The sequence below is a fragment of the Rhinatrema bivittatum genome, chromosome 17, assembly GCF_901001135.1.
Source record: "Rhinatrema bivittatum chromosome 17, aRhiBiv1.1, whole genome shotgun sequence".
Classification (NCBI taxonomy): Eukaryota; Metazoa; Chordata; class Amphibia; order Gymnophiona; family Rhinatrematidae; genus Rhinatrema; species Rhinatrema bivittatum.
In genome coordinates, this window is record NC_042631.1 from 18486117 (window position 1) to 18513551 (window position 27435).

A 27435-nucleotide genomic window follows, 5' to 3' on the forward strand; every position below is an offset into this window, starting at 1 on the left:
GAAAACTAGAAAGCCACAAGACCAAAAGGGGAATATTTTTTAAATATTTTTCTATGTATCCTTGACCTATCATTGTGCTGTTTTATGTCAGAGTCTCTGGCTGTTCAGCATGAGCGGCTCTACGAAGGTCAGAGAGACACCCATAAGGAAGGTAGGGCTGCTGGTCACAACCAGCACTTACTGCCTGCAGGCTACACCACACTGCTCTTCAGTAAAGAACAGCCATCTTTCAGGAAAAGTGCTGCTGTAGCTAAAAAAGGGGCTAATCATTGTTAAATGGCTTTGATTTACGACAGGCTTCACGGTAAAGACCTGTTTGGGTCAGAGAGACCTTTTCCCCCTCTTTTGCAGTTTCCTTTTCTCACCAGAGTTAGATGAGCAGGTTGTTGAGGAAATTCAGTTTTTAATTTAATAATTTTAGTGCCTTTATTTAATCTTGAAGATACTCATGGTGGTCAGAAGTTATTTTTATTTGGAAGCAAGCTTTGCAGTTTTGTTTTGTTTTTTAATAAGAGTGGTGTTTTTAATTTAAATGGGAAGGGAAAGAGAATGTAGTCTTAACCAGTAGAAAAAAAGTTACTGAATCCTATAATAAAATTTAGTAAAGAACACACACACTCCTTCCCCTCTCTCTCTCTCCCACCTTCACAGAGCCTCTCTCTCTCTCCCACCCCTCCCCATGTGAGAAAGTCATTAAAAAGTCTTCCAGTAGTTAAACATAAGAGAGCAGGGTCAGTGAGTAGAAGGCTGAAATTTTAAACCAGTTCTTCTGTTCAGTCTAAACAGAAAGGAAAAGGGGATGTATCAAAGGCAGAATAAAGAGACACGCATGATTATGAAATGAGTACAAACCTGTTCACAGAGATGGAAGTAAGCATGCAAACCTGAGTAGATAGAGCAATGCTCCCTCATGGCATTCACACCAGAATACAGAAAGAGTTCAAAGTACTCAGCTTACCCCTCCCATCTTTTTCCATTATCACTGGGCATCAGAGAGGTCCCAAGGGACTGAATGAGAGCAAATCTATTCCTAACATTACTAACACAGGAACACGGATGAGGCAGACAACTACACACCCATCCATCTACCTTCTGTGGTGGGCAGAGGTATGGAAGTAGGATTAGAGAAGAGAGAGGCAGGGCAGTCTACAGGAGCACAGACAACATGCATTTACTAATGGCAGACTTGGTCACACAAACGGATGGAGTTCTTGAGTCTCTTCAAAGAAGGAAGTGCATGCGGCCTGATTTCAGGAAGGCTTTTGACACTATTCCATAAAGATGGCTCATGAACTTATCTGCCAACAGGGATGTACTGTTGCTGTTATTTAGCTCGTGCTACAAAATTGGGCACACTGGTGGTTTTAAATGTGCATTAAACACAAATATGCGCTAAAAGAAACAAAAAAAAACCAAACAAACAAACACACACAAAAAACCCAGGAACAAAATGAAAACCCCCCCCACAAACATATAGCAGCACATCCCTACTAGCCAGTATGGGATTAAAGCAGAAGTTAAGTAGATGAAGAACTGGTTAAGCAATAAATCTCAGTGACTGGCAATGAATAGAGGGTCCAGTTTAGTGAAGGTAACACGACCAGTGGAATACGGACGGTTCTTTTCAAAACCTTTACTAGCAATATTGCAGAGAACTTGAGGAACAAATATGTGTCTGTTTGCAGGTGACACAAAAAATGACAAAAGTGGTGTAGGACCAAAATGAAAGGGAACTTGTGCTTCAATGCAAAAAAGGTATTAAAGATTGAGGACAAAGGATGCAGACGTCTGCCAGCTGTTTATTTAGGAGGCCAAAAACTGGAATGAGACATGAAGGTTACCAGTCAGATGAACAAAGCAGCAGGGAAAGCTAATGTGCTTGTGCATAAGCAGAGAGTAAGAGCAGGTTAAGGGGAGGAAATATTGTCCTTGTATAGGTCACTAGTGATACCCTACCTCTAGCACCATGCTCATTCTGCAGGACATACTAGCAGAGACATCAATGGGCTGGAAGCAGTTCAGAGGAAGACTTCCAAAATGACACGGGGCCTGCAACATGAACCCTACGAGAGCCTTAAGGAACTAAAAGAGATAGCATGGAAACATGCAAATATTTTGCAGGCTTCACTAAACTGCAAGACATTTCCTCAAAAAAAATTCAAAGACAAAGTGTCATGATTTGAAGCTGGAGGAAAGGCTGGGCTCAGGGGGGATACTTCATTACTGAGAGGGTGATGGGTGCAAGCACTTAGGATGTCAGTAAGCTTGGGACAGATATAGAGGGCAGTGGTAAGGGCAAAAGGTAAAAGAAATGGCAGAGGAACCTCGATGTTAAACTGGTTTATGGAAACCTGTATGCTCAATTACATGGAACAATAGAGGGCTAAAGAAAGACAGACAAGACAACAAAGTCAACTTGCATAGAGCAATGGCACGGTTACATCAAACCTCCAAGAACAAGATTAACCAGCAGCAGCAAAACCTGGACCCTTTCTTTGAAATAACTAGCGGTAGATGGGCAGGTTTAGTACTGGCTGCAAACTGACTTGCTAGCTAGAGAGAAGGAGCGAACCCCAAGGCGGTCAAAGCCTGTACAGGACACAACTGGGAGATGGCCTAGGAAGGGGCAACCGGACACCCCAGGTGTGCAAAATGGTTCTTAAATGTGACATCTACAAAGTTATTATGATCATTATGACTGAAAACCAAAGCTGTTACAAAATAAATAATAGACACAAACAGCTGTATTAGCTCATGCCTTTTCATTGATAGCTCAAAGTGTCTTAAGGTTGCAGGATAAACACCAATTTCAAAGTGTATTTTACTTGTGCAAATTATGTCAAAAGGGATGAATGAAAAATAAATCAAGGGAACACCAGTAATACAAGTGCTGTTTTCTACCACAATACACTGATGAAGCTGCATTGTGTGAAGTTTTGTCTAAGTGTTTTAAAGAACTGAATGTGTGAACGCAGACTTGTTTAGAAGAAGAAGATGATAGAGATTCTTTACTTAGGTAGATTTCCCTGCCTCTCTATCAGTCAATAGGATGCAGATTGTAATATCCAGGCAGGTTAGTAACCTTGTGGTCTTCAGGGATTCAAATCTATCTTTGTGGCCACAAATTCAGAATAAAAAGACTTCCTTTAACAAACTTCGGATGCTCCAACATTTAAGACCTTTTTCTTGTCAGAAATTGTCCTTAGAACAGTATTCCATGCTTTGGTGATGTCTTAATTGGATTGTAATGCTTTATATATGGGTCTCCCCTGGTCAACTCTTCATGCACTGCAACAGGGCACCAACAGTACTGAAGAGCCTCACGTTTTAAAGAGAACGTGGGAGGAAGCCTGGAGCCCTTGAGGCATGGGGGACTGGTTCCAACGAGAACCCCCCCCCCCCCCCCCGTCTCCCTCAACTCCACTCTCTATCACCCCCACCAGTATCTCTCAATTCCCTCAGCCTGTTCTGACCAGTCCCTTCTGTTCCCACCAGCCTCAATACCTCCACCTATAGCAACCCGTATCTTTCACTTCCTATGCTGTCCCCACCTGTATTGCCAAGTCTTTCCAATCCCACCAGTCTCTCTCACAATCCCCCACCGTGCTCCCATAAGTCAGTCTCACTCTACACGTACCCACTAGTTTTTCTCCTGCTTTCAATTCCCCCACCTTGTGCCCATCAGCCTCTCTCTCACACCCTGCCCCCCCCCAATCAGTTTCTTACTTCCCTCAACCTGTCTTAGTATCTCTCAATCCTCCCACTCTGTCCCCAGCAGTCTGTGTTCAGTCCTTCCAATCTTTTCCCTGTCTGTCTCTGCAGCCCCAGGAAAATATCCTCCGTGCCACACAAAGACAATGACAGAGGCTCAGCAGTTAAAACTGAATAACTTTCACCCCACCCCATCTTCTGCCAAGCAGCAATATTCCCCATCTCCTTCCTGCCTTGTCATACAGAGCCCTCCTCCACCTTCTACCCAGCACCAGGGGGGGGCTTGGGGATACTCTCTCTCTCTCTCTCGCATCTTTCCCTGCCCCACCTACACTCTTGCTCCTGACCCCAATGCCCTCCTTCCTTCTCTAGTTCTTTCTAATACACCCTCCCACTATCATCTCTTCTGGCTCTCACATGCCCACTCTCCCCTTCACCTCCGTGTCTTTCAAATCCTCCCCAATAACCATTTCTGGTTCTCTCTGACCCCTCCATCCCATCACACCTCTAAGTTTCATTCTTTCCCCCTCTATCATCTCTGGTTCTCTGTCACCCCCCCCCCCCCCCCCCCCCCCCCCCCCACTACCCTTGGTTCGGTTACCCTTCCTCTCCCTGCACTACGTGTTGCTCTCTGTCCCCAAAACGCACGTCATCACCTCTGGCTGTCTTTCATACACACCAACCCCGTTTCTTGCTCATTACACTCCCCTCACCACCTCTGGACACACCTTCCCCTCTTCTACTGCTTCCCCCCCCCCCCCCCCCCAACCCCATCTACCCTCATTCCTAGCTCTATTGTGCCCCCTCCATTTCCCCCACAGTATTTCACATACAACCTCCACTTCCTCGTGGCTCTTGTGCAACCCCTTACCATCTGCCCTCTCTCATGCCCTCATTCCCCCTCACACCTGCTGCAGAATAACTGGCAGGATACATCTAGGGGAGGAATAAGGTGTTAGACCGCCCAATTTCATTTGTTGACTTTAGGAAGATGGGGAGGTAGCGGCATTTACCACCTCCTCACAGCATTCAGTGCAGAGGATGGGGTAGCTGGAGCAGGGAGTTAAACGGGCTCTTCTCACCCCTGTCCTCTGCAGTGGTGCTCAGGAGCCACATTTGGCCAGCCCTGCACTACAACCTGTACATAAATGCAGCAGCATGAACTGCGACTGGGGTATTGATTTGCGAGTGTGTCTCACTTGTCCTGTATAAATTGCATTTTTTGCCTATTGCTTAGAGTAAAAATTAAAATCTTGCGCTTGTTTAGGATAATTCATGACCTGATTTCAAAATGTTTTAATTCTGTTCTCAGGATCTATCAGCCGGTATGTGTTCTAAGATCTGCCTTTCAAAATTTATTTTTTTTAAACAGATTATGCTTGCTGAATCTCAGGAACGTCTTTTGTGTATGGGCTAACTTGTAGAATGTATTTGGGTAATTGACAGGTTCTTGTGGCTTGGTTTGGCCTCTGTTGGAAACAGGATGCTGGGCTTGATGGACCCAGCATGGCAATTTCTTATGTTCTTACCTGATGAGATAAAGGCTGAAACATCACTTATGAGGTTTAGGAAGTTGGTAAAAGCACATCTGTTTAAACAGGGCCTTTTCGAATCACCTGGTTAACTAAAGTCACTTTGAACTGCTAGTTTTGAAATCAGCATGTTTGGTAACTTATTAGCTACAGATGTTTGTTTAATTTATATTTTTATCTTCAATGTTATGTTTCTTTTAGTGAGTTTTCTAATAGTTATTTTCACTAAGTTACTACATTTCTTTGCAAAATACCTAGAAATGTTGATAGTGCATATGGGAAGTACTGAAATAGGTTAATGCTGGGGCATTGTTTTTTGGTGTCATATACCTGGTGACCAAACTCTTCCCTTCTAATCTCCTCAGACTTCTTCAGAAAACATGGAGCTTTGTCAGCCTCAGCAGCTGCTTGTAGCATTGCTGAGAACAAACGTGCTCCTGGTGCACAATATCCAAATCACTGGAAAAATCTCTTAGCAAAACTGTATTGTTTCCTTCTATCAGACAATTTTAGTGCTACACATATGAAGAACATTTTCTTTTGCATAACTTGAGAGAGTCAGTGAAAGAGGTGCTGCTTGTAAGCAAAAGCTTTGAAAAACAGATGTCTTCAGTACCTAACAGCCATGCTTCAGAAGGAGGTATATATGGAAAATAAATAAGCAAGACTTGCTTTTACCCTATGCAAAGTATCCACACAATCAACTCCACTCAACTGAGCGAACACTTGCTGAGACTTACTCTTAATTCTTAGAGGAAAACTTTACCTATCAATCAGTAAAGTGTGCAGAACCACTCCCATTACACCAGCTATATAAAGAGATCAAGTTGTCAGTTTACTAATTATAAGTCCACCATCCTTCAAAGTTACAGAATGACAAAGAAATTAATTAAAACAAGACTTACCTTACAGGTAATCATTTCTGCCACTCGTTCTTGAGGTTTCTGGCCTGCTTTGGGCCTCACCAATACATAAACAGCCTTGACGTTGGGACATGACCTCAATAGCTTTTCCAGCAGCACCTTTCCCATGAAGCCTGTAGCTCCTGTGATGAGGATATTCTTTCCTTCATAGAATTCTGGGATGGATATCATTCTCAATCTAAAGAACATTGGAGAATTGGAATTGTTTTAAATACCTATGCACAGCCCTTTGATTTTATTAGTTCAACAAGTCCATATGGATATTTAGAAGAAAAATTACATTATATTATATGGGACAGAAACTCAAGCTACTATGAAAAGGCAGAAACTTGCAAGTAATCACCCAGAGCTTGATTCATCCCAATTTAGAACTCTGACAAATAACTTTATGTGGAAATTTTTCTAAAGGACACAAGCCAGTTTGTTTCCTCCCCGCACATGACCCTCATTCTCCAGGGCACAACAGACAATCCTGTGGGAATCCAGAAGGTAAGCTTTTTAGACTTGAAGAGACACACTATTGATGATGCAAGAGAGCTAGATGACCGCACACTAGATTAAAGCTCGTACTGTAATTGGGAAAAGATACATAAATACCAAAAGATGACTGCTGTGCATCACTATACAGCACCATTTTAGTACCAGCAACCAATATACACCAAAGCTTTCGCTATTTTATTTTATTCTTTTCAGGCACTTCAAAAACAGATTCCATTCCTATCCCCAGAGTCTTACAACCCACGAGTTTTTCCCCCCAAAGCAATGGAGAGTGAAGTAACTTTCCCAAGGAGTGACAGCATATCTGAACCTTGGCATCCCTAGTTCGCAGCCTACTGCTTTAACCATAATCATCTCCCAAAACTCTGGCGTTAAAGTTATCCTAGCATACATATTTGGTCCCATGAGTTGTTTTCAATCCGACACCCGCTGTTGGAAGAGAAATCAAAGTCCAAGCACGCCAGCTGGCAGTTTACTCAGCTTATACCAACAGCCAGGGGTGGAAAGAGAGGCAGCAGTGAAAATGTGGAGGATCCAAGAAAATTATTAAGACTGCAAAACAAAAAATGCCCTCTCTCTCTTTTTCTTGACTTACCTCAACTTGTGTGTGTGTCTGTGGGGGGGGTTCAGAGGGAGCATTTACAAGATTTTTTTTTTTTTTGGCTTTTCTTTTCCTTCCCATTGTCTCCTTCTGTACTTCTGCCAGTCTAGAATCTCTGCCTCCTTTCCAACATCAACCTCCCCTTGCTTCACCATCCCCCCCCCCCCACCCAGACCAACATCTTCCCCCTCTCCTCCTGGTTGGCTGCGCAGATATTGCTTTGCCCTCTCCTGACTGGGACCAATACCGGTAGCCTTCCCCTTTCCTCCTTAGGCTGTCCTCTCCTCCCTGGGCCTGCACAGACCTCGCCTTCCCCTCCGCGGCATTTTCTCCTAGGCTGCAGGTGCCAGGAATGAAAGTTTAGTCATTTTTCCCCCACCAGAAACCTAGACTAGCAGAGCCTCGGTCTACATAAAATAGACAGCCGAAGAAGAACTTGTTTTATTCCACACATCCAAATATTTCTCCAAGGCAGATCACAATAAAACATTCACAACTGATCACACATATTATAAACCAACAATTAAAGAACAGACAGGGAACATGGGTACTTTAAACGTTACGAGCATTATAGTCATCAATCTTGAAACTTTCTTTAAAAAAAGATTGTCTTTTCTAACTTCCTTTGTATCTCTAATTTCTCTTAATTGGCAGACTTTCCACAGCACAGGGGCAGCATCAGCAAACATTCACCCAGGGTCCACAACCCCTTATACAATAAGGGATTTAGCGGGTCCACAACACGTGTCCAAACCTAGCGCTCATCACATGCAAATGATGAGGCTATTAGTCATTCGCCTGGGATACAGGGAAAAAAAAAAACCAAACATACATCCTCCAACTTAATATCGTACCGATAAAATCGAAAGAACCAAAAGGTTAAAAAAACAAACAAAAAAAAAAAAAAAAAAACTGTGCCAGCAGGTCAGGTTAGGAAAACTGATTCTCCATTTTCCTAACCCCATGGATGTGCTCCGGTTAGGGAAAAAACGGACGCTCCTAAAACTGAGCATCCGTTTTCCAAACCCGCTGACAGCCACCTCTGCCAGGCCAAGGAGGCGCAAGGGCGCGCAATTATCCCCGTCGCCTCTTTTTAATGTGACCCCTCATTTACATTCAGTGTCGCGCACCCAGCAGAGGGAGCTGTGCGCGTGTTCAAACAGCAGGCACCGGAAATGGACGTATCGGTCTGTCAGTTTCAGAGGGAAAGAAAAGGCACACCTATAAAATGAACACACACACACCTTCTAATCAAGTGACAGCTAGAATGGAGGAAGAAAAAAGACAGCAAGTCAGACAAACAGGTCAGGTTTTCAGAACATCCACAATGAATATACAGGAGACATTTACCTACAGTGGAGGCAATGCATGCAAACACCTCTCATGCACTCCTGAAAACCAGACCTGGTTGTGGTATTCCAGAACCAGGAATTGCCTACCCTCGCATTAATCCACCAATAAAACTACTATAATTCTGTACTTTCCTCTTTTTGGCACAGGACTAATGCATTCTCTAGAAACGAAGGACTGATTCAATGTATAATTATTCGATTATAATTCTGACTGGAATCCACCCTGAGACTACCTTGGGAAAAGGCAGAGTATCACATTTGTATAAATAAAGTAGCAATCACAGGAGAAATGCCAGAATTCCTATATTCATATTTGGAAAAAAAAAAAAAAGTTTAGTATTCCCTACAAAGCTACATCAACCAATGAAGAAACGCACAAGTATCCCATTACAGATATCTAGAATCACAAGGAAAAGCAGCAAGATTCACTCTGCTTTCTAAAAGTATTTCTAAATATTTAAAGTTCTCATAAGAATTAGCCATCAGAATAAGTACTTAGAAATAAGAACCAGGGACTCCCAATATAAATAACCAATAGTAAAAGCCTGTCCAAGGACAGGGAAATACTGTGAAGTGTAGAAAGAACAAAACAGAGGTGTGAGTAGTAGTTCAAAGCATGCCATTCGGGGCTCCGAGCAAGCGAGGATGGAGGGTGTGCCGGAGGCACTGCAAGGCCACCATCCTCCTCCTGCTGGCCAATAGGAGCCAGTGAGTGACTGCACTGTCCACTGCCACCAATGTGTCTCTTCCAGGCCAGCAGGAGACGGCAAATGAACTGTTCACTACAACCAAATGTTTCTCTTTTGGGGTGGGCTCCACACACAGAGAGACACAGAGGTAGAGCTGGAAAGTACAGGGAGGAAGGGGGCAGAGCTCAATTTGCATGCAAACTATGCAGGCACAGGGCAACTTTCCACATGATTGTAGTTAGATATACATAAGAAGCCGTACATATTTTGCATCGCCATGCCAATTGATGCAGTAAGCTGCTGACTTTAGTGGTGCACTTGGGCTCAAGTCTAACAATTAACTCAGGACTACAAGCAAACGTTTTTTAGATAATTTTTTAGTTAAAACTGAAGTCATTTACAATCCCATTTTTATTTATATTTTGTCTTTTCAGAGAATTGTATTTACAATTCTTTGAATGCTCCTCCTACTCAAAGGTAGAACTTAAGAACATGCCATATTGAGTCAGACTAAGGCTCCATCAAGCCCAGAATCCTGTTTCCAACAGTGGCCAAACTAACAGCTCAATCCAGTAAAGTTCAGTTGAAGATTTCTCGTCTGTAACGAGCTCGCTGCGCACAATTCGGACGCGTAAGGCAAACCAGCGATACAGTCTCCAATTTTGCGCATCCGTAGTGCTTCTTAAAACAGACGCGTAACCCTTCCCGCACCCGGCATGTAAATGAACGAATTAGCTGTATAATGAAGGAATTAGCTATTCCCCTCCGATACCGTAACGCGCGCTCAGGTTCTCTCATTAGTAACGCACTGTTTTGCCGCGGCCGTAACGTGTTAGTTTACCGCCTCCCCCTAGTAGGAGTTAGGACTGTGAGTCTAGTAATAAATCCATCGACACCGCTTAAGATACTCAAAAACAATAAAACAATTTTAAAAAAAAGCGATACAGAGATGATCGAGAAAATGTAATGATGTGGGACACATAAAACCTGTCAGAAGAAAAAATAAAAATTTTTAAATACCTGTCGGAGGGCCGCGTGGGTCCAGGCGGCCGACGTGGGTCCAGGCGGCGGGAGCCGGGTGGTCGCGTGTTAAATCTAGGCCGCGGGCGGGTGGGCGCCTGTTCCGGGCGGCGGCAGCAGCGGCGGGGGGACACGCGTTAGTTCGAGACGGCCGGCGGGCGGTCGCGTGTTAAATCTAGGCCGGGTCCGCACAGGCGCGCATTCACTGCCGGTGGGGGCTGCCTCTCCCGGCAGCCCCCACCGGCAGTGAATGAATGAATGCGCGCCTGTGCGACCCCTGCGATTGGGCGCTCAAGGCGTGACGTCACGGCATGTGACTGCCTTGAGCGCCGAATCGCAGGGGTCGCACAGGCGCGCATTCATTCATCCAGGCGGAGGAGCCGGTGGCGAAAGCAGCCGGCTCCTCCGCCTGGATGAATGAATTCATTCACTGCCGGTGGGGCTGCCTCTCCCGGCAGCCCCCACCGGCAGTGAATGAATTCATTCATCCAGGCGGAGGAGCCGGCTGCTTTCGCCACCGGCTCCTCCGCCTGGATGAATGAATTCATTCACTGCCGGGAGAGGCAGCCCCCACCGGCAGTGAATGCGCGCCTGTGCGGACCCGGCCTAGATTTAACACGCGACCACCCGCCGGCCGTCTCGAACTAACGCGTGTCCCCCCGCCGCTGCTGCCGCCGCCCGGAACAGGCACCCACCCGCCCGCGGCCTAGATTTAACACGCGACCACCCGGCTCCCGCCGCCGCCGGCCGCCTGGACCCACGCGGCCGTCTGAAACTAACGCGTGTCCACCCCCCGCCGCCCGGAACAGGCGCCCACCCGCCCGCGGCCTAGATTTAACACGCGACCACCGGCCCCCCGGATCCCGCCGGCCGCCTGGACCCACGCGGCCCTCCGACAGGTATTTAAAAATTTTGATTTTTACACTTCCTGGTACCTGTCATTTCAAATGTCATTTGAAATGACAGGTACCAGCGCACCCTGGTTACTGTATAGGCGCTGTATTAAGCGCCTATACAGTAAAATGGGTTACGCGGCCATAACCCTTCCCTACCGCTTTAAAGACGCGGCATGCATTTGCATGCGATTAGAGGAGAGTATCGGGGAGTTAGTGAAGAGAACTGTGCGTGCGGGGAGGAAGGGTGCGCCTGACACTACCGCACTGTTTCTACCGCGGCCTTACTGGATCGACCTGTTAGTCACAAGTACCTGGCAAGTACCCAAACAAACTAGATCCCATGCTGGCAATAAGCTGTGGCTATTCCTTATTGATTAATAGCAGTTTAAGGACTTCTCCTCCAGGAACTTATCCACATCCTCTGGCAATGAATTCCAGAGTTTAATTATGCATTGAGTGAAAAAGAATTCTCTGATTTTCTTTAAATGAGCTACTTGCTAACTACATACCCCCTAGTCCTTCTATTATCTGAAAGAGTAAATAACTGATTCACATTTACCTGTTCTAGACCTCTCATGATCTTAAAGACCTCTATCATATCCCCCTCTCAGCCGTCTCTTCTCCAAGCTGAACAGCCCTAACCTCTTTTAGCCTCTCTCACAGGGGAGCCATTTGATCCCCTTTATCATTTTGGTTGCCCTGCTCTATAGCCTCTCTGGTGCAACTATATCTTTTTTGAGATGCGGCAACCAGAAGTGCACACAGTAGTCAAGGTGTAGTCTCACCATGGAGCGATATAGAGGCATTATGACATTCCCTTCCTAATAATTCCTAACCGTTTGCTTTTTTGACCACCGCAGCACACTGAGCCAATGATTTCTATGTATTATCCACTATGATACCTAGATCTTTTTACCAGGTGATAACTCTTAATATGAGACCTAACATCATGTAACTATAGCATGGATTATTTTTCCCTATCACCTTGCACTTGTCCACATTAAATTTCATCTGCCATTTGGAAGCCCAATCTTCCAGTCTCGCAAGGTCATCCTGCAATTTATGACAATCCACTTGTGATTTAACTTCTCTAAATAACTGAGTCATCTGCAAACTTGATCACCTCATTCGTCGTCTCCTTTCAAGATTATTTATAAATATATTAAAAAGCAGAGCTCCAAGTACAGATCCCTGGAGGCACTCCACTGTTTACCTTTTTCCACAGTGAAAACAGACCATTTAATCCTACTCTGTTTCCTGTCTTTTACAGAGTTTGAAACCACAAACGTACATTGCCTACTATCCCATGACTTTTTAATTTTCTTTGAAGCTTTTCATTTACACATTTTTTTTATATTCACGCATTATCACTAATGATTCAAAACTGTTTACAATCATTCATAAAATATAATTAAGCAAAATAAAACAATAAAATAATAAAAGTGAACAAGGCCCACTAAAATATACTTAAACATTGACAGATGAAACAAGTAGTAAGCGGGAATCTGTGGAAGACAGATCTCTTAGCAGGACAGTAATCTTGTAAAAGATTATGCAGAGTGCACTAATGCGCTCCATAAAATAGTTTGTGGATAATGATTAATTTAAATTGCGTGCGCCGTTGCATAGGCAGCTAGTGCAGCTTCTGCAATGTTCAAAATGTCGCATTCCAAAATATGCCTTGCAGCAGTGCTTTGGATTAATTGCAATGCTCTTAAATGGATTTTAGGCAAACCAACCAATAGTGCATTACAGTAATGAAGTTGCGATTGAAGGACAGCGCTAAACATCTTGGGGGCCAATAAGTACTTGAGCAGATCAAGTGTTTTTAAATTATAAAAGGAAGACTATTATATTTAACATTTTTATATACCGGAGTTCATGTAGCAAAATTACATATCACTTCGGTTTACATTATAACAGTAACAAGCATGTAAGAATGCGAATACATTAAACAAGGGATATAACATGGGTCAAAATGAGGCTTAAACGTTAACTGGGAATCTAGCATGACACCCAGATTCTTAGCTTCAAATACAATCGGTAAATGGTTACCTGTATAACAAATACTTAATGGCATGCCCATTTTATTAATATTAAGTACTGGATAATACTCTTTTAACCAAATACTGATCGCATCCATACACTTACAAAACTGGGCTACTGGAAAAGTCAAATCAGAACCAAGAATAAAAAACTGAATATCATCAGGGTATATTCTCATAAAAAAAAAAAAAACATTCAGTTTTTGAAAAATTTGACAAATAGGCTGTAAATAAATATTAAAAAGAGCAGCTGAAAGGGCCAAACCTGGAGAAACCCCCCCCCCCCCCCCCCCAGTGAGATCTGGTATTACCAATCTGCACGCATTGTCTTCTAAAAGAAACAAAAAGGAACCATGCGGCCACTTTCCTTCCTATACAGACTTGTTGCAAATGTACAGTTAACAGGACATGATCTAGGGCAGGGCTTCCTAAACCTGTCCTGGGAACCCCACAGGCAGTCGGGTTATCTACAATGAATATGCATGAGATAAACCTGCATACCATGAAGACTCAGTACATGCAAATTTATCTCCTGCATAGTCATTGTGGATATCCCGAAAACCCGACTGGCTGTGGGAAGCCCTGATCTAGGGTGTCAAAGGCACAAGAATCCTAGACTCACCCTGAGTCACTGAAGTTAAAAGTTTGTCAAAAAAGGAAAGCAATAAGTACTCGATATGGTGAGCAGCACGAAAACCTTTCATGAGGGGGGACGGTGTCAAAACGCCTTCTGAAAATCAAAAAAAAAAAAAATACACCATATCTACCGGCTCCCCTTTATCCACAGGCGTATTCACCCCTTCAAAAACATAATGTAGCAGATTTGAGAGACAATTCTTCCTTAGGGTAAAAGCCATGCTGACTGTGCTCCATTAAACCAAGTCTTTCTATATGTTCTGTGATTCTGATCTTTATAACATTTTCCACGATTTTTCCTGGCACTGAAGTCAGGCTCACCCGTCTAGAGTTTCCCAGAGCACCCCTGGAGCCCTTTTTAAATATTAAACTTGCCACTCTCCAGTCTTTAGGTACAATGGATGATTTTTATGATAGGTTACAAATTACTAACAGATCTGAAATTTCATTTTTGCGTTCTCTCAGAACTCTGGGGTGTGTACCATCTGGTTAAGATTCACAAATGGCCCAACTAGAAGGTTGCATCTCATCTGAGCCCCAAGCAGCCATCAAGGCAATATAACGCAAATACAGTATAATCAACTAAAGAATGGACCCAGTAGTATAAAAAGCAAATATTCTCACGTTATTCTACTGCAGATAAGATATAGTGCAATAGCCGTCAGTGCTCAATATGTACTAGCTTCTGCACATGTTTTAAAAATGCTCATTGTCCAGTGTAGAATGCATTTAATTTGTAAGTTTTTACCAGAGTAATATTGTTTACAGTTGCACATTAACAAGCTTAAACAAGATCAACTTACTTAAACAGTATCTGGGAGTAAACTTTGCTGAGGCTTGCTGAATTTAAAGCTCTGCAATACTTGGAGAAGAGGCCAAGAATTGCATCTATTTTCATTATTGATGTTTTCCTCTGCAAAGTCCTGCTTCATTTATCAAAGGCCACAGGAAGTCACTCTGTGTTACTGCTACAAACAGCACCTCAGTTATAGCGGAGGAAAAAAAAAAATCACTAACATCTTTTTCAGAAGGCGTATTATCTGAGTTAGCAAAATCGCTCTAGTACTAATTTGATTCAGTTTGCACTGCTCCAGTAAATTACATTTTCGCTCCTGAAAAATACCATCTACCAGCCTGCAAACTACAGAGTGGTATTCCTGAGACTGTGAGGTACACGGGCAGAACAGAGAGACCCTGCAGCAGTCCCCCGCTCTCCCCCTCCCATGGAACTGGTGAAAGCAGTTCTTGAAATATTTGCCAGAGTACTGTATCAGTCACGACTCCAAAGTAACAGCCAAGAGAAAGCCATAAATCAAGGTAATCCATGCAGTGTGATCACTTTTCAGCCTTTTGGCTAAGATTCAAAATGCTGAGTCTATGAGGTGAAGACCGTCCCTTGTTGCCTTTTTGACTACGACAGAAGATCTGTACAATTTGTAAAGTTAACACAATGCCACTCAAACCTACCGAGGACGTGAACTGCTTTGATCAAATTGGGAGGATTAAACCCTCAAAAGCACTTGGTTTCAAAGATGTAAACACCACTGTGCCAGTCACTCTATTCAAAAGCCCCCTAAGTTGCCCAAGCAAACCTGAATGTAAAACTTGTTCTAGCAGGACTACAGAAAACCAAAATATTACATCATCACTTTTCGCAAAAGAAAGTAAAAAGTTATTTAACTTTCTGCCATGAGATAAACCTATCAAGGATTTTGTCTGACAGTCAGTCACGTTTCCAGAGCCTTTCTGTAACCAAAAAGGTTAGTGATAAGGAAGGGGCTAGAGAGTAAATCCTCTCCAGCACCAGCTACTGAAAATCTATGCAGGTCAAACTGTGCGTCCATTACTGGCTGCCTCTAGCATCTCCATTCAGAGCACACATGGCAACTTCAAGTGTGATCGGCAGCAAATGTTCAACTCATTTCACTTGCCCAATGGTGCACACGACTAACCCCAGGTTACAGTTTATGTATTGAGTAGCGCACCACCAAAATGTACAGGGCTCTCTCTACTGACATCTGATTATACTGGAAAATTGTTTAGCAAGTTCAAGCAGCAGAAGCAACAATAAGATTTAGGGGATTCCGTTGTCAGTTAAAATTCATAAGGGCCAAGCAGAAAGTATCTCAGCAAGTCAGGATGCTGCTATGCTGTAGGCAAATCACAGATGTATGAACAGCTGTAGAGCTGGGTGGAGATTTAAAAAACCAGGGGCCATGGCTAGATATGTCAAACATTTTCCAAAATGTCCTAAATAAGACCTTAGAAATTATGTTTCTCCTAGTGTCATAACCAAAGCAAGAGAGGAAGTAATACAGCCAACAAGCATAATTTGCTGCTAAGAAGGGGGAAAAAAAAACCAGACTACATTTTTCTATGATGAAGAAGGGAAACATTTGCTCAGTCCAAACTTGTGAACTTTAAAAGTTGTTTTTTTTGGTTAGGGTGGCAGAGCACAGATAAGAACATAAACTGCCATGCTGGGTCAGACCAAGGGTCCATCAAGCTCAGCATCTTGTTTCCAACAGTGGCCAATCCAGGCTACAAGTGCCCAAACACTAAGAAGATCCCATGCTACTGATGCAATTAATAGCAGTGGCTATTCCCTAAGTAAACTTGATTAATAGCCATTAATGGACTTCTCCTCCAAGAACTTATCCAAACCTTTTGTGAACCCAGCTACACTAACCACATCCTCTGGCAACAAATTCCAGAGCTTAACTATGAATTGAGTGAAAAAGATTTTTCTCCGATTAGTCTTAAATGTGCTTCTTGCTAACTTCATGGAATGCTCCCTGGTCCTTCTATTATCCGAAAGTGTAAATAACCGATTCACATCTACTCGTTCAACTCTCTCATCATCTTAAAGACCTTTATCATATCCCCTCTCAGCCATCTCTTCTCCAAGCTGAACAGCCCTAATCTCTTCAGCCTTTCCTCATAGGGGAGCTGTTCCATCCCCTTTATCATTTTGGTTGCCCTTCTCTGTACCTTCTCCATCACAACTATATCTTTTTTTGAAATGCGGTGACCAGAATTGTAAGTATTCAAGGTGCGGTTTCACCATGGAGCGATAGAGGCATTATGACATTTTTCGTTTTATTAACCATTCCCTTCCTAATAATTCCTAACATTGTTTGCTTTTTTGACTGCTGCAGCACTCTGAGCCAATGATTTCAATGTATTATCCACTATAATGCCTAGATCTTTTACCTGGTGGTAACTCCTAATATGGAACCTAACATTGTGTAATTACAGCATGGGTTATTTTTCCCTATATGCAACACCTTGTACTTGACCACATTAAATTTAATCACCATTTGGATGCCCAATCTTCCAGTCTTGCAAGGTCCTCCTGCAATTTATCACAATCTGCTTGTGATTTAACTACTCTGAATAATTTTGTATCATCTGCAAATCTGATTACTTCACTCATCCTATTCCTTTCCATCATTTATAAATACGGTATATTGAAAAGCACTGGTCCAAGTACAGATCCCTGAGCACTCTACTGTTTTACCCTTTTCCAGCGAGAAAATTGACCATTTAATCCTACTCTGTTTCCTGTCTTTTAATCAGTTTGAATTCCATGAAAGGACATTGCCTCCTATCCCATGACTTTTTAGTTGTTTTCTTAGAAGCCTCTCATGAGGAACTTTGTCAAACGCCTTCTGAAAATCAAAATACACTACATCTACTGGTTCACCTTTATCCATGTTTATTAACCCCTTCAAAAAATTGAAGCAGGTTGTGAGGCAAAACCTCCCTTGGGTAAATCCATGTTGACTGTGCTCCATAAAACCATGTCTTTCTATATTCTCTGTGATTTTGATCTTTAGACTAGTTTCCACTATTTTTCCAGCACTGAAGTAAGGCTCACTGGTCTATAGCTACCCAGATCACCCCTGGAGCCCTTTTAAAATATTGGGGTTACATTGGCCACCCTCCAATCTTCAGGTACAATGGATGATTTTAATGATAGGTTACAAATTTTAATTAATAGATCTGAAGTTTCATTTCTGAGTTCCTTCAGAACCCTGGGATGCATACCATCCGGTCCAGGTGATTTGTCAATCTGGCCTACTACATCTTCCAGGTTCACAGTGATTTCGTTCAGTTTGTCTGACTCATCACCCTTGAAAACCATCTCCGGAACCGGTATCTCCCCCCCCATACTCAATAGGAAACACAGAAGCAAAGAATTCATTTAGTCTTTCTGCAATGGCCTTTTCTCTAAGAGCCTCTTTAACCCGGTCATCTAACAGCCAACCGACTCCCTCACAGGTTTCTTGCTTTGGGTATTTAAAAAAGGTTTTATTATGAGTTTTTGCCTCTATGGCCAACTTCATTTCAATTACCTCTTAGCCTGCTTTATACTTAACTTGACAATGCTTATGCTTTTTTCTATTTTCTTCAGATTGCTCCTTCTTCCAATTTTTGAAGGATTTTTTTTTGGCTAATATAGCATCTTTCACCTCACCTTTTAACCATGCCAATAATAGTTTTGCCTTCCTTCCACTTTTCTTAATCTGGACTGTGTTTCTAAGATTTTATTTTTAAACAATGTGCACGCCTGTTGCACCTTTCAGTTTTTTTCTATTTTCCTCATTTTATCAAAAAGGTTTCCCTTATGAAAATTTAGTGTTAGAGCTGTAGATTTACATATTGTCCCCCCACCAGTCATTAATTCTAATTTGATCACATTAGGAATACTACTGCCAAGTGGCCCCATCACCATTACCTCTCTCACCAAATCCTGCATTCTAAGAATTAAATCTAAAATAGCTCCCTCTCTCGTTGGTTCCTGAGGCAGTCGTTTATTCCATCCAGAAACTGTGTGTCTCTAGTGCAAGTTTTAATATGCAGATATTGAGCTGGAGAAATCAGATTTTAAATGACAGAAAATAAAAAATTTGTGCACATTGTGCGAAGTCACAAAGCAGATTGCAGCTGCAACACCAGCTTCTCACAATATCCTCAACAGCGCTTTGGAGAGACTGTCTCAAGAATGCTGGAGGGCTGGGCAGCAATTCAGTTTCCAAGTTCTTTGCTCATTCCATTTCATGAAAAGCATCAATTACTGTAGTAACTAAGAGGTTTTTGTTTTATGCATAACATGGGTATCTATTTGCTGGCATTCTGAATACATGCCATACTACAGAGCACCTGGGACAAGTCATTTTGATTTTCTGGCTGGTGCTACATCTTGCTCCCCCCTGCCTCCAAATACCAATAACAAAAAAATAAAAACCAGGACTTTTGTATTAAAGTATAAACATCAAGAATTCTGCTTGGAAGTCACTTAGAATTTGATATTCTACCTATACTAAAATTCAACACTTTATGCAACAATTTTTTTTTTTTAATCTTAGCAAGAGAAAAATAAAAAGCACTCCAGGAAGCACTTTCCATCTTTTTAAAAAGAAAAGTTTTTATTTTTAGTTCTCATTCCAGCTAGTGAGACTGAAAGGAACATTTCATAATGTTGCACTTCCATACCAAATGAACATAGAATTAAACTGGATTACAATAATCCTAAAATCGTTGCACATACAAAATTATAAATGGAGGACTCATATGTTTTAACAAATATTTACCTTAAAAATTAATGTACTTAACCTGAATATGACCAAGACCCCAAATCCTAACTACACAGAATGTGCTGTTTTCATGGAATGTGAAAAATTCCAGCTCATATGATGATGGATGCATTTATCCGTTGCTAACCCAGCATCTTCCATCCAAGCAGGACCGAGGTATACCTTGTAGTACACACAATATGGCCAACTACGGTGCACATGCATATTACATAACAGCTTGCCTGGAATGGAGGAGAATTGGGAATCCTAGCCTTACTTCATAGAAGTGGTAAACAGATTTATGAAGGAAAAAGTATTGCTCAAAAAGTTATACCATATTCACTATGAGTATCCTGAAAATCAGACCTCTCTTCGGCACTGGAGGACTGCAGTTGCCTATCCTCTTCCCTCTCAAATAACACCTTGCTGAGGTCTACATTTGCCATGGCATCTGTAACGACTACAGGGCAGGCACTCTACCATGCTGCTGGGTGCTGTGATTTGGGGGAAAATTTAGAGAAATGTTTACATCCGAGCAGATTATCCAGTGGCTTTGATCATGGTATTCTGTAGCACAACAAATGGATTGTGCTACATTCACTGTGGAATATAAGGATAAATGTAAATTGGTTATTTACTTTCAAAAAATACAAAAGACTAGGGAACACGCCATGTAAGTAACACATGCAAAACAAATTGGAGAAAATTCTCTCTCATTCAATGCACAATTAAGCTCTGGAACTCATTAATCAGAGGATGTGGTTAAGGCAGTTAGTATAGCAGGGTTTAAAAAAAAAAAAAAAAGAGGTTTGGACAAATTCCTGGAGAATTTCATAAACACATGAAGTGCAATACTGGTTCAGACTGAGGATGCATCAAGCCCAATATCAGGTCACGAATATCTGGTAATCTCCCAAACAATAAAGAGATCCCATGCTATCGCTAGTGGCTATTCCCGAACTCTACTTGATTAATAACAGTTCTTATGTGCTCGAAGGTCAGAGTTGCCTACCTCTGCTGTCTAGTGTGGAAAGCAGTGGTTGAGTGTAGGGTCACTGGACAGAAACAGTAAATTGCCCATGAAGGAAGTTTTAAAATTATATCAGGGAAAAAAAAAATAAATCAAAATTCTTTACTTTAAAATTATACTCTCAACTTTAAACCAGTTCCTACCTTGTAATTATTTTATTGCCTGTGTTTGTGAGATAAATGTGGGGACTAAGCACTTATAAGCAGAGAACGGATGGTAACATTTGAAATTATGGTGATGATGCTGCTGATCACAGGTTTCAAACTTGCACTAAAATTCAAGTATTCTTTGGTACTGGTTGCTACTGAAAATCTGCACCAAACTCCATACTACAAGTGGGAGAAGATACAGGACTTTTACTTGTCCAGTGGCACAGTTAAATTAACTATACTGCTAAATCTCTGGTGACTGGAGAACCAAATACAGAATAAGCGAAAAAAAAGGAAACCCAGAGAGACAAGGGTACACATTTTCAGTAGTAATTAGAAGGCAAGCATTCAGCATCATTTCACAATTAATCAACAGCTTACACTTTATAGGTAAGCACGTTACATAGGATCAGATATGCTGTAAATACTGTTCTAGCCTCCTCTGATGCAGCTAACAGGCATCAGAGTGTAGCTATGGGAGAGTGCAGGTAAGTTACCATCTCTAGTCACGTATTGCTCTGTATTACATGCATTCTTATCAGTGGTTTAACAACAAATTCTTGTAATACTTGCCCAACAACATTACTTGGCCACAGACAACTGAGCATGGGATTCTGCCGTGTACATCATCTTCACACAACCATATACAAAATTAAAACATGCAAAACAAAGTAACAAATTAATAAATTGTCTGAGCAAACTTCGATACAATTACAATTAACATACTCTACATTTTCATCATAAAAGCACAATAGTTGAAATAATCCAAAAGTAATACTGAAAAAAAATAAGTCTTTATTACACTAGTCTTTATACCCTGTGTCACAGCAAACCCAAATTAGCTCCAGTTCACAAAACTGCCTGTATAGAAGGATGGCATAAAGGAACACAGTACAGAAGAAATGTCATATCATGTGCCACATAGTATTTGTAAGCAAATACTTCTGGAACACCATATGCATTTAGGAGGTGGTTTGTGGTCTGATGAGACCAAAGAGGAACTTTTTTGATCTCAATGCTAAGTGATATGTGTGGCATAAGACACACACAAACAGGACATCACCCTAACACCATCCCTACAGGAAAGCATGGTAGTGGCAGCATTATGTTGTGGGCATGCTTTCCAGCAGAGGGGATAAGAAGGGTTGTAACGATCAAGGGAAAGAGACAGATGGTGCAACATACAGGCAGATCCTGGAGGAAAACCTGATCTAGTCTGCCACAGACCTGGGAGTGGGGAGAAGAATCACCTTTCAGCAGGACAATGATCCTAAGCATTAAGCAAAAAAAAACAAAAAAAAAAACACAACACAACAGAATGGCATAGCAAGAAAAAAGTGAACGTCATGGAGTGGCCCTGTCAAACCCCGATATAAAGCCAATAAAAAATCGGTAGCAAGACTTGAAGATTGCAGTCTGCAGATGCTGCTTAGCCAATGTGAAAGATCTTGAGTTCATCTACAAGGGAGGCCAATACAATAAGGGGCATTCATCAGAGCACCTCAGATATATGTGTGCAAATGTTACTCTTGATACAGCAAGGAGTTTTGCGCACAAAAATGAGTGTATAAAACTGTGTCCCCTGCTTAGTGCCCTCACATGGAAATCCCATGCAAATTAAGACATTTAACTTTTATCCCCTGCATTACGCCAATACAAAGAGGTGAACTCACTTAGGTTCTCTTGCACTGGAATTTTCACCCCTGGTCAGAGGTGGAGTAAAGTTTCCAGCGCTGGAGTCAGTCAATGGGCAGAAGCTGAAATTATTATTTAGTGTATTTAACTCGCATTTTCATTGTAACTCACTCAATGAGAGTTACATTCAGATACTTTTTGGTTAATACAAAAATACGTTTATACAGATACGTTTGGTTAATGTCTCTGTTCCATGTAAACTGATTTGATTTGACTTGTTTCACGAAAGTCGGTATAGAAAAAGCTTTAAATACTGTAGGTATATCCAGCACTGGGACCTGCAATCAGGATTTATAGGTAGAAAAATTGTTTTGAGCACAAAGCATGTTTTCTGTGCATAAATCTACTTTATGCGTACAAAAACTGCTTTCTGTGCTGAAAGCGTGTGTGCGCATAAATCATATCCCTGGGTACAGTTCAGTAACTAATAGCATGTAGTATTTGTCATATTTTATGTTGCTACTACAAATCTACTAAGCCACTTCCAAAGTTTTGCAAATAGCTATAGTGCTAATGCCTATTCACTGTTTGTGACCTTATTATAAAGCCACTGTAAAAAGGCATAAATCATTTGTGTTAATTTTTAACTGATTCAGAGTGCAAGCCCATAGGTTTTGACTTCCCAACTTGTAGGCCAGTGATCCCTTCACACAGTGAATACTTAAGAAAAGGTTATTCTAGTTTGTGATGGTAGCAAATTTTGTACAAGAGTGGCAGAGGCATATGTGAGAGGAGAAGAAAATCCTTCATTTTTACATTCTGAATGTTTGTTGGTATATTTGAAATTTCTCATTACATAACTATTCTCTAATTGTGAGGGAATAGACACATCTGAATTAAGTTGTACTTGGTACAGATAAGCCTAAAGCCAATTTCTAACAGGCAGCACTAGGAGCTAGTTGGATAAATGATTCCATGGCTGAACAATAGCTTGTTTGTTTTTAAAGTCAAAGAATTTGTCAACAAGCCTGCATGAAGCCCACACTTTTCTATCAGGATGTAGAGTTACTGTAGTGTCAACAGCTACTTTGACACTTCTTCAGAGTCTACCAATAGTAACAAAATATGAACAGTGGATTTGTACTGAAAACTGTGCAAATAATTTCTGTTGATGTCAGAAGACTCTGTTCTTGGGTGAAAAGTAAGCAAACCAAACCATTGTTCAAGATGCATACTGCCTGAGCCTAGTACTATGTATTCACAACTAGGCTCTCTCTTGTTTACTAAATTCTCTCTCATGTATTTAAAGATTCGTTACAGTACACACCAGCAATTCTGAGATTAATCCATAGATTACTAAAATGTCAGAAATAGACTGCCTCATAATTATAAATGAAAAAGAAGAACAAGCTAACAATGTATGCATTCTTTCATAGGACTAGAAGGCAAACTAAAATCGTGATTAGTATAAAGGGGTTGGCATACATATAGACTTTACTTGGTCCAACAAGGAACCAGAACATACAAAGATAAGTGATCATGAGCCTCTTTTTAAAAAAAATGCAAAATATGAATCCTAACCCAAAAAAAAGGCACACATTCCATGTACAGTTGCTGCAGTGTGTGAAGAGGCCTATGGAGGTCTCAAAAGCTGACTGCACGACAGCATATTCTGTTGGTTCTGTAAAAGGGATTACAGGCTACGGCTTTATCTACGAACTGCGGCAGACATCCTCGGGCTCTATTCTACTCACTATGACATGAGAGAGGAGAAAGAACACCACGGCAGCCGTCGAATATCTGAAAAGGGGCTTGCACGACAGGCACATCCTGCAATGCACCGGCCCGATGCCCCCACGTTTCGCCTGCAAGCGAACCACACCGTGAAGTTCCCTCGGCTCCCGTTATGAAGTGGCCATTGCCAGTACCTCATTTGGACCGGAGGCGACTAAAACCGGTCGCATGTTCGACAAAATGTGCCAGAACCGACACGAGCTGAAGGGGGGCCCCGTCCGCATGGGAAATGGGGCTGCGGAGAATGAAGTTCCGGGACGGCAACACAGGCAAGGGAACCCCCCTCCCAGAGCAAAAGAAATCTTTTAACAGCCCAGCAGTGTTTAGAGACGGGAGGAGGAGGAGGGGGGCAACAAAATGAGAACCGACTCTAGCACGATACCGGAGGGGGAGATCCGCCACCGCCTCTTATCACGACACCGGAGGACTCTCCGCTAAGCCTTCGAGCAGGGACTCGCGATTCTTGATGGGGGGGGGGGGGGGGGGGCAGGGAAGAGAGAGGGGAAGCGCCATCATGTTTCAGCCGTGCCGGGAGAGGCGGAGCCGCACTTCCTGGCTCTCAGCCCGCCCTCTCGCTGCAGCCGAGCGAGCGGGCAGCTGACCACCGCTACTTACCGTTAAGGCGCGCCCTGGGCGGCAGGCAGTAATTGCTGAGCCACCCCGGCACCGGTCCGCCACCGCGCGGCTGAGAGAGGCGAGAGCCAGGAGCGACGCGCCTCCCCCCCTCCCCTCAGGGCCAGCCGCACCGCCTCCTCAGAACGGCGACCACAAGGACGGCGCTGATTGGCCGGCTGCGCGACGGGTCGTCTTAACGGCGCCGAAGACTCCCCCTCGCCATTGGCTTAGCCCGCCTAGCGCCGCGCGGCGGTCGAGGCCGAGGCAGTCGCTGATTGGCTTCCGCGCCCGTGCTCGGAAGGCATCTCCGGCGGCGAGAAGAAGCTCGTGCAGAGCCGCGGGGCTCGCGCCCCTGCCCTCTTTTTTGTCCGTGGAGACGCAAGATGGGCGAGACGGGCCCTTTCCTGGCGCCCGGTCACAGTAACGCTGCAGATCAGCGTTTCGATTGCGCGGTGAGGGTGGAGTAGCGCCCTTAACTGATGCCACTTCGGGGCATTTTATTAGAGGTCCGGTCTGCTCCAGGGCACCTGCACGTACATCTCTTTGATATTTGGGTGCTTGCCAGCTACTCGTAGCCTGGATTGGCCACTGTTAGAAACAGGATGCTGGGCTTGATTGGACCCTCGGTCTCACCCACTATGGCATATCTGATGTTCTTATGCATTGGGTAGCAGAGGCTGGCACTGCAGTTATGGACTTTTTAGGGAAATGAATGGTCGGATTTCTTCCCCCCAGCTGAAGACGGCGATAGCCATAAATAGGGAGCTTGCCAGGTGCAATCATCACAGCATGTGCTGTGTGTGCAATACCAATATTTATGAGAGTGTCCAGCAACGACAAATCTTAATAATCTTCAGCATACCTTTGACAGACCGCTGACAGTATGCAGAAGGGATAGTAGTCAATGCTTGGCTAAACAGTATAATGTCTTCTGAAAGAAAGAAAGCATAGTATCCCAGATTTCCAATTTTGAAGTGCCATAGTCTGATCATAGTCAAAGTGTGCACACCAATTGATCACTTTTCAGCTTGAATTGTCATGCTATGCTACTAATATTTCTGAACCAGTAAAGAGGAAGCCTAAATGTGCTCCTCTGGATTCTGATTTGCTTAAAACTAGATTGGTAGATAAAAGTTTTAATACCACAGCTGAGACCATTAATGAACTAGTCGATTATTTTATGAATGTATTATTAATAGTATTCATGAAATCGCCTCACTGAAAAATGTGAAAACCCCATGATTCTTGGGTATGGCACCATGATATGACACCTTAGTCAAGGAAAAGAAGCAGGAATTGTGCAGAGCAGAACGGAAATGGAGAAAAGCAAAACACACAAGACAATGAAGATGCCTTTAACCAGAGTCAAAAGATTTACAAGGCGTTTTAAGAAAAAAAGAATATATAAGAAACAGTTGGATAAGTCTGAAGTAGACCCTTAGAATTATTTCATTTGGTTTGTGGTCTTAATAAACCCTTGAACAACACATTTATTTATTTATTTATTTGAGTGTTTTATATACTGTCATTGCATGTGAGAATCACTAGTTCACTACGGTGTACAGGTTTGACCATTAATGACCGTTCCATCATGTCAGTCTTTAGCTGACCATTTGACATTAATGACCATTCCATCACATCACTCTTTAGCTGACTATTTTGAATGAAAGCTAGATGGTCTCTTAACGAGTCAAAAAGAATTCCTCTATACAAAGTGAATTAACTCTAAGGGATCCCTGGTTTCAGTGGGACTCGTTTGATTATGTATCCCTAATTGAAATTGAGAAATCGATGTCCAGATGAGGTCAGTCTGGGGAAAGGGGTAGGGTGTGCTGGGGCTAGGAGAAGGATGTTCTGGGGCTGGACTCATTTGGGGGGGGGGGGGGAAGGAAGAGTGTGTTAGATTGGGCTAGAGATTGGGGGAGCACAGTGTATGGGGGTCAAAACTGGGGACAGCTGGTCAGAGTGTGCAGAGGTTGAGCTGATTAGGGCGAGTCGGAGTGTCTAAGGCTCAAGCTGGGGGAGGTGGGTCTTAAAGCGTTTGGGGGGGGGGGGGTCTAAGTATGCCAGAGTCCGTGTGTTCTGAGGCTAGACCAGTGAGAGGGAAAGAAAGTGCTGGGGCTGGAGCAGCAAGGGGGATCTGGCTGGGGAGGGGGGTCAGAGAGTGCTGGTGTTGCAGTTTGTGTGGTTCTGTGATATGCATTTAGCTAGCACACAGAAATGGGCTTTTAGAGCTGGTGTTGCAGTTTGTGTGGTTCTGTGATATGCATTTAGCTAGCACACAGAAATGGGCTTTTAGAGCTCTGCAACTCTGTTCACGGCTGTTCGCTTCCAGGAAGATCCATAACAACTTTCCCTACTTGCAACCTGGGTACAAAGTTAAGAACATAAGAAAATGCCATACTGGGTCAGACCAAGGGTCCATCAAGCCCAGGATCCTGTTTCCAACAGTGGCCAATCCAGGCCATAAGAACCTGGCAAGTACCCAAAAACTAAGTCTATTCCATGTAACCATTGCTAATGGCAGTGGCTATTCTCTAAGTGAACTTAATAGCAGGTAATGGACTTCTCCTCCAAGAACTTATCCAATCCTTTTTTAAACACAGCTATACTAACTGCACGAACCACATTCTCTGGCAACAAATTCCAGAGTTTAATTGTGCGTTGAGTAAAAAAGAACTTTCTCCGCTTAGTTTTAAATGTGCCCCATGCTAACTTCATGGAGTGTCC

The 27435-nt window shown here is 42.8% G+C and overlaps 1 protein-coding gene across 7 annotated transcripts in view; it reads right to left on the reverse strand.

The window, feature by feature from the left end:
* FAR1 (fatty acyl-CoA reductase 1) overlaps window positions 1-24877 on the reverse strand; it is a 57773-nt gene extending 32896 nt beyond the window's left edge. For 2 of the 7 annotated variants that reach the window (XM_029582427.1, XM_029582425.1), the window contains exons 1-2: window positions 24225-24243; window positions 6149-6344 (exon numbers count right to left, since the gene is read on the reverse strand). In XM_029582427.1, coding sequence (XP_029438287.1) covers window positions 6149-6344; window positions 24225-24229 — 201 coding nt within the window. In that variant the 5' untranslated portion in view covers window positions 24230-24243. Of the gene's footprint in view, window positions 1-6148; window positions 6345-19816; window positions 19924-24224; window positions 24244-24472; window positions 24606-24705 lie in introns of those variants that run through there. The other 5 variants (XM_029582426.1, XM_029582424.1, XM_029582428.1 and 2 more) reach the window with 4 other exon arrangements.
* Window positions 24878-27435: the final 2558 nt, after the last annotated feature.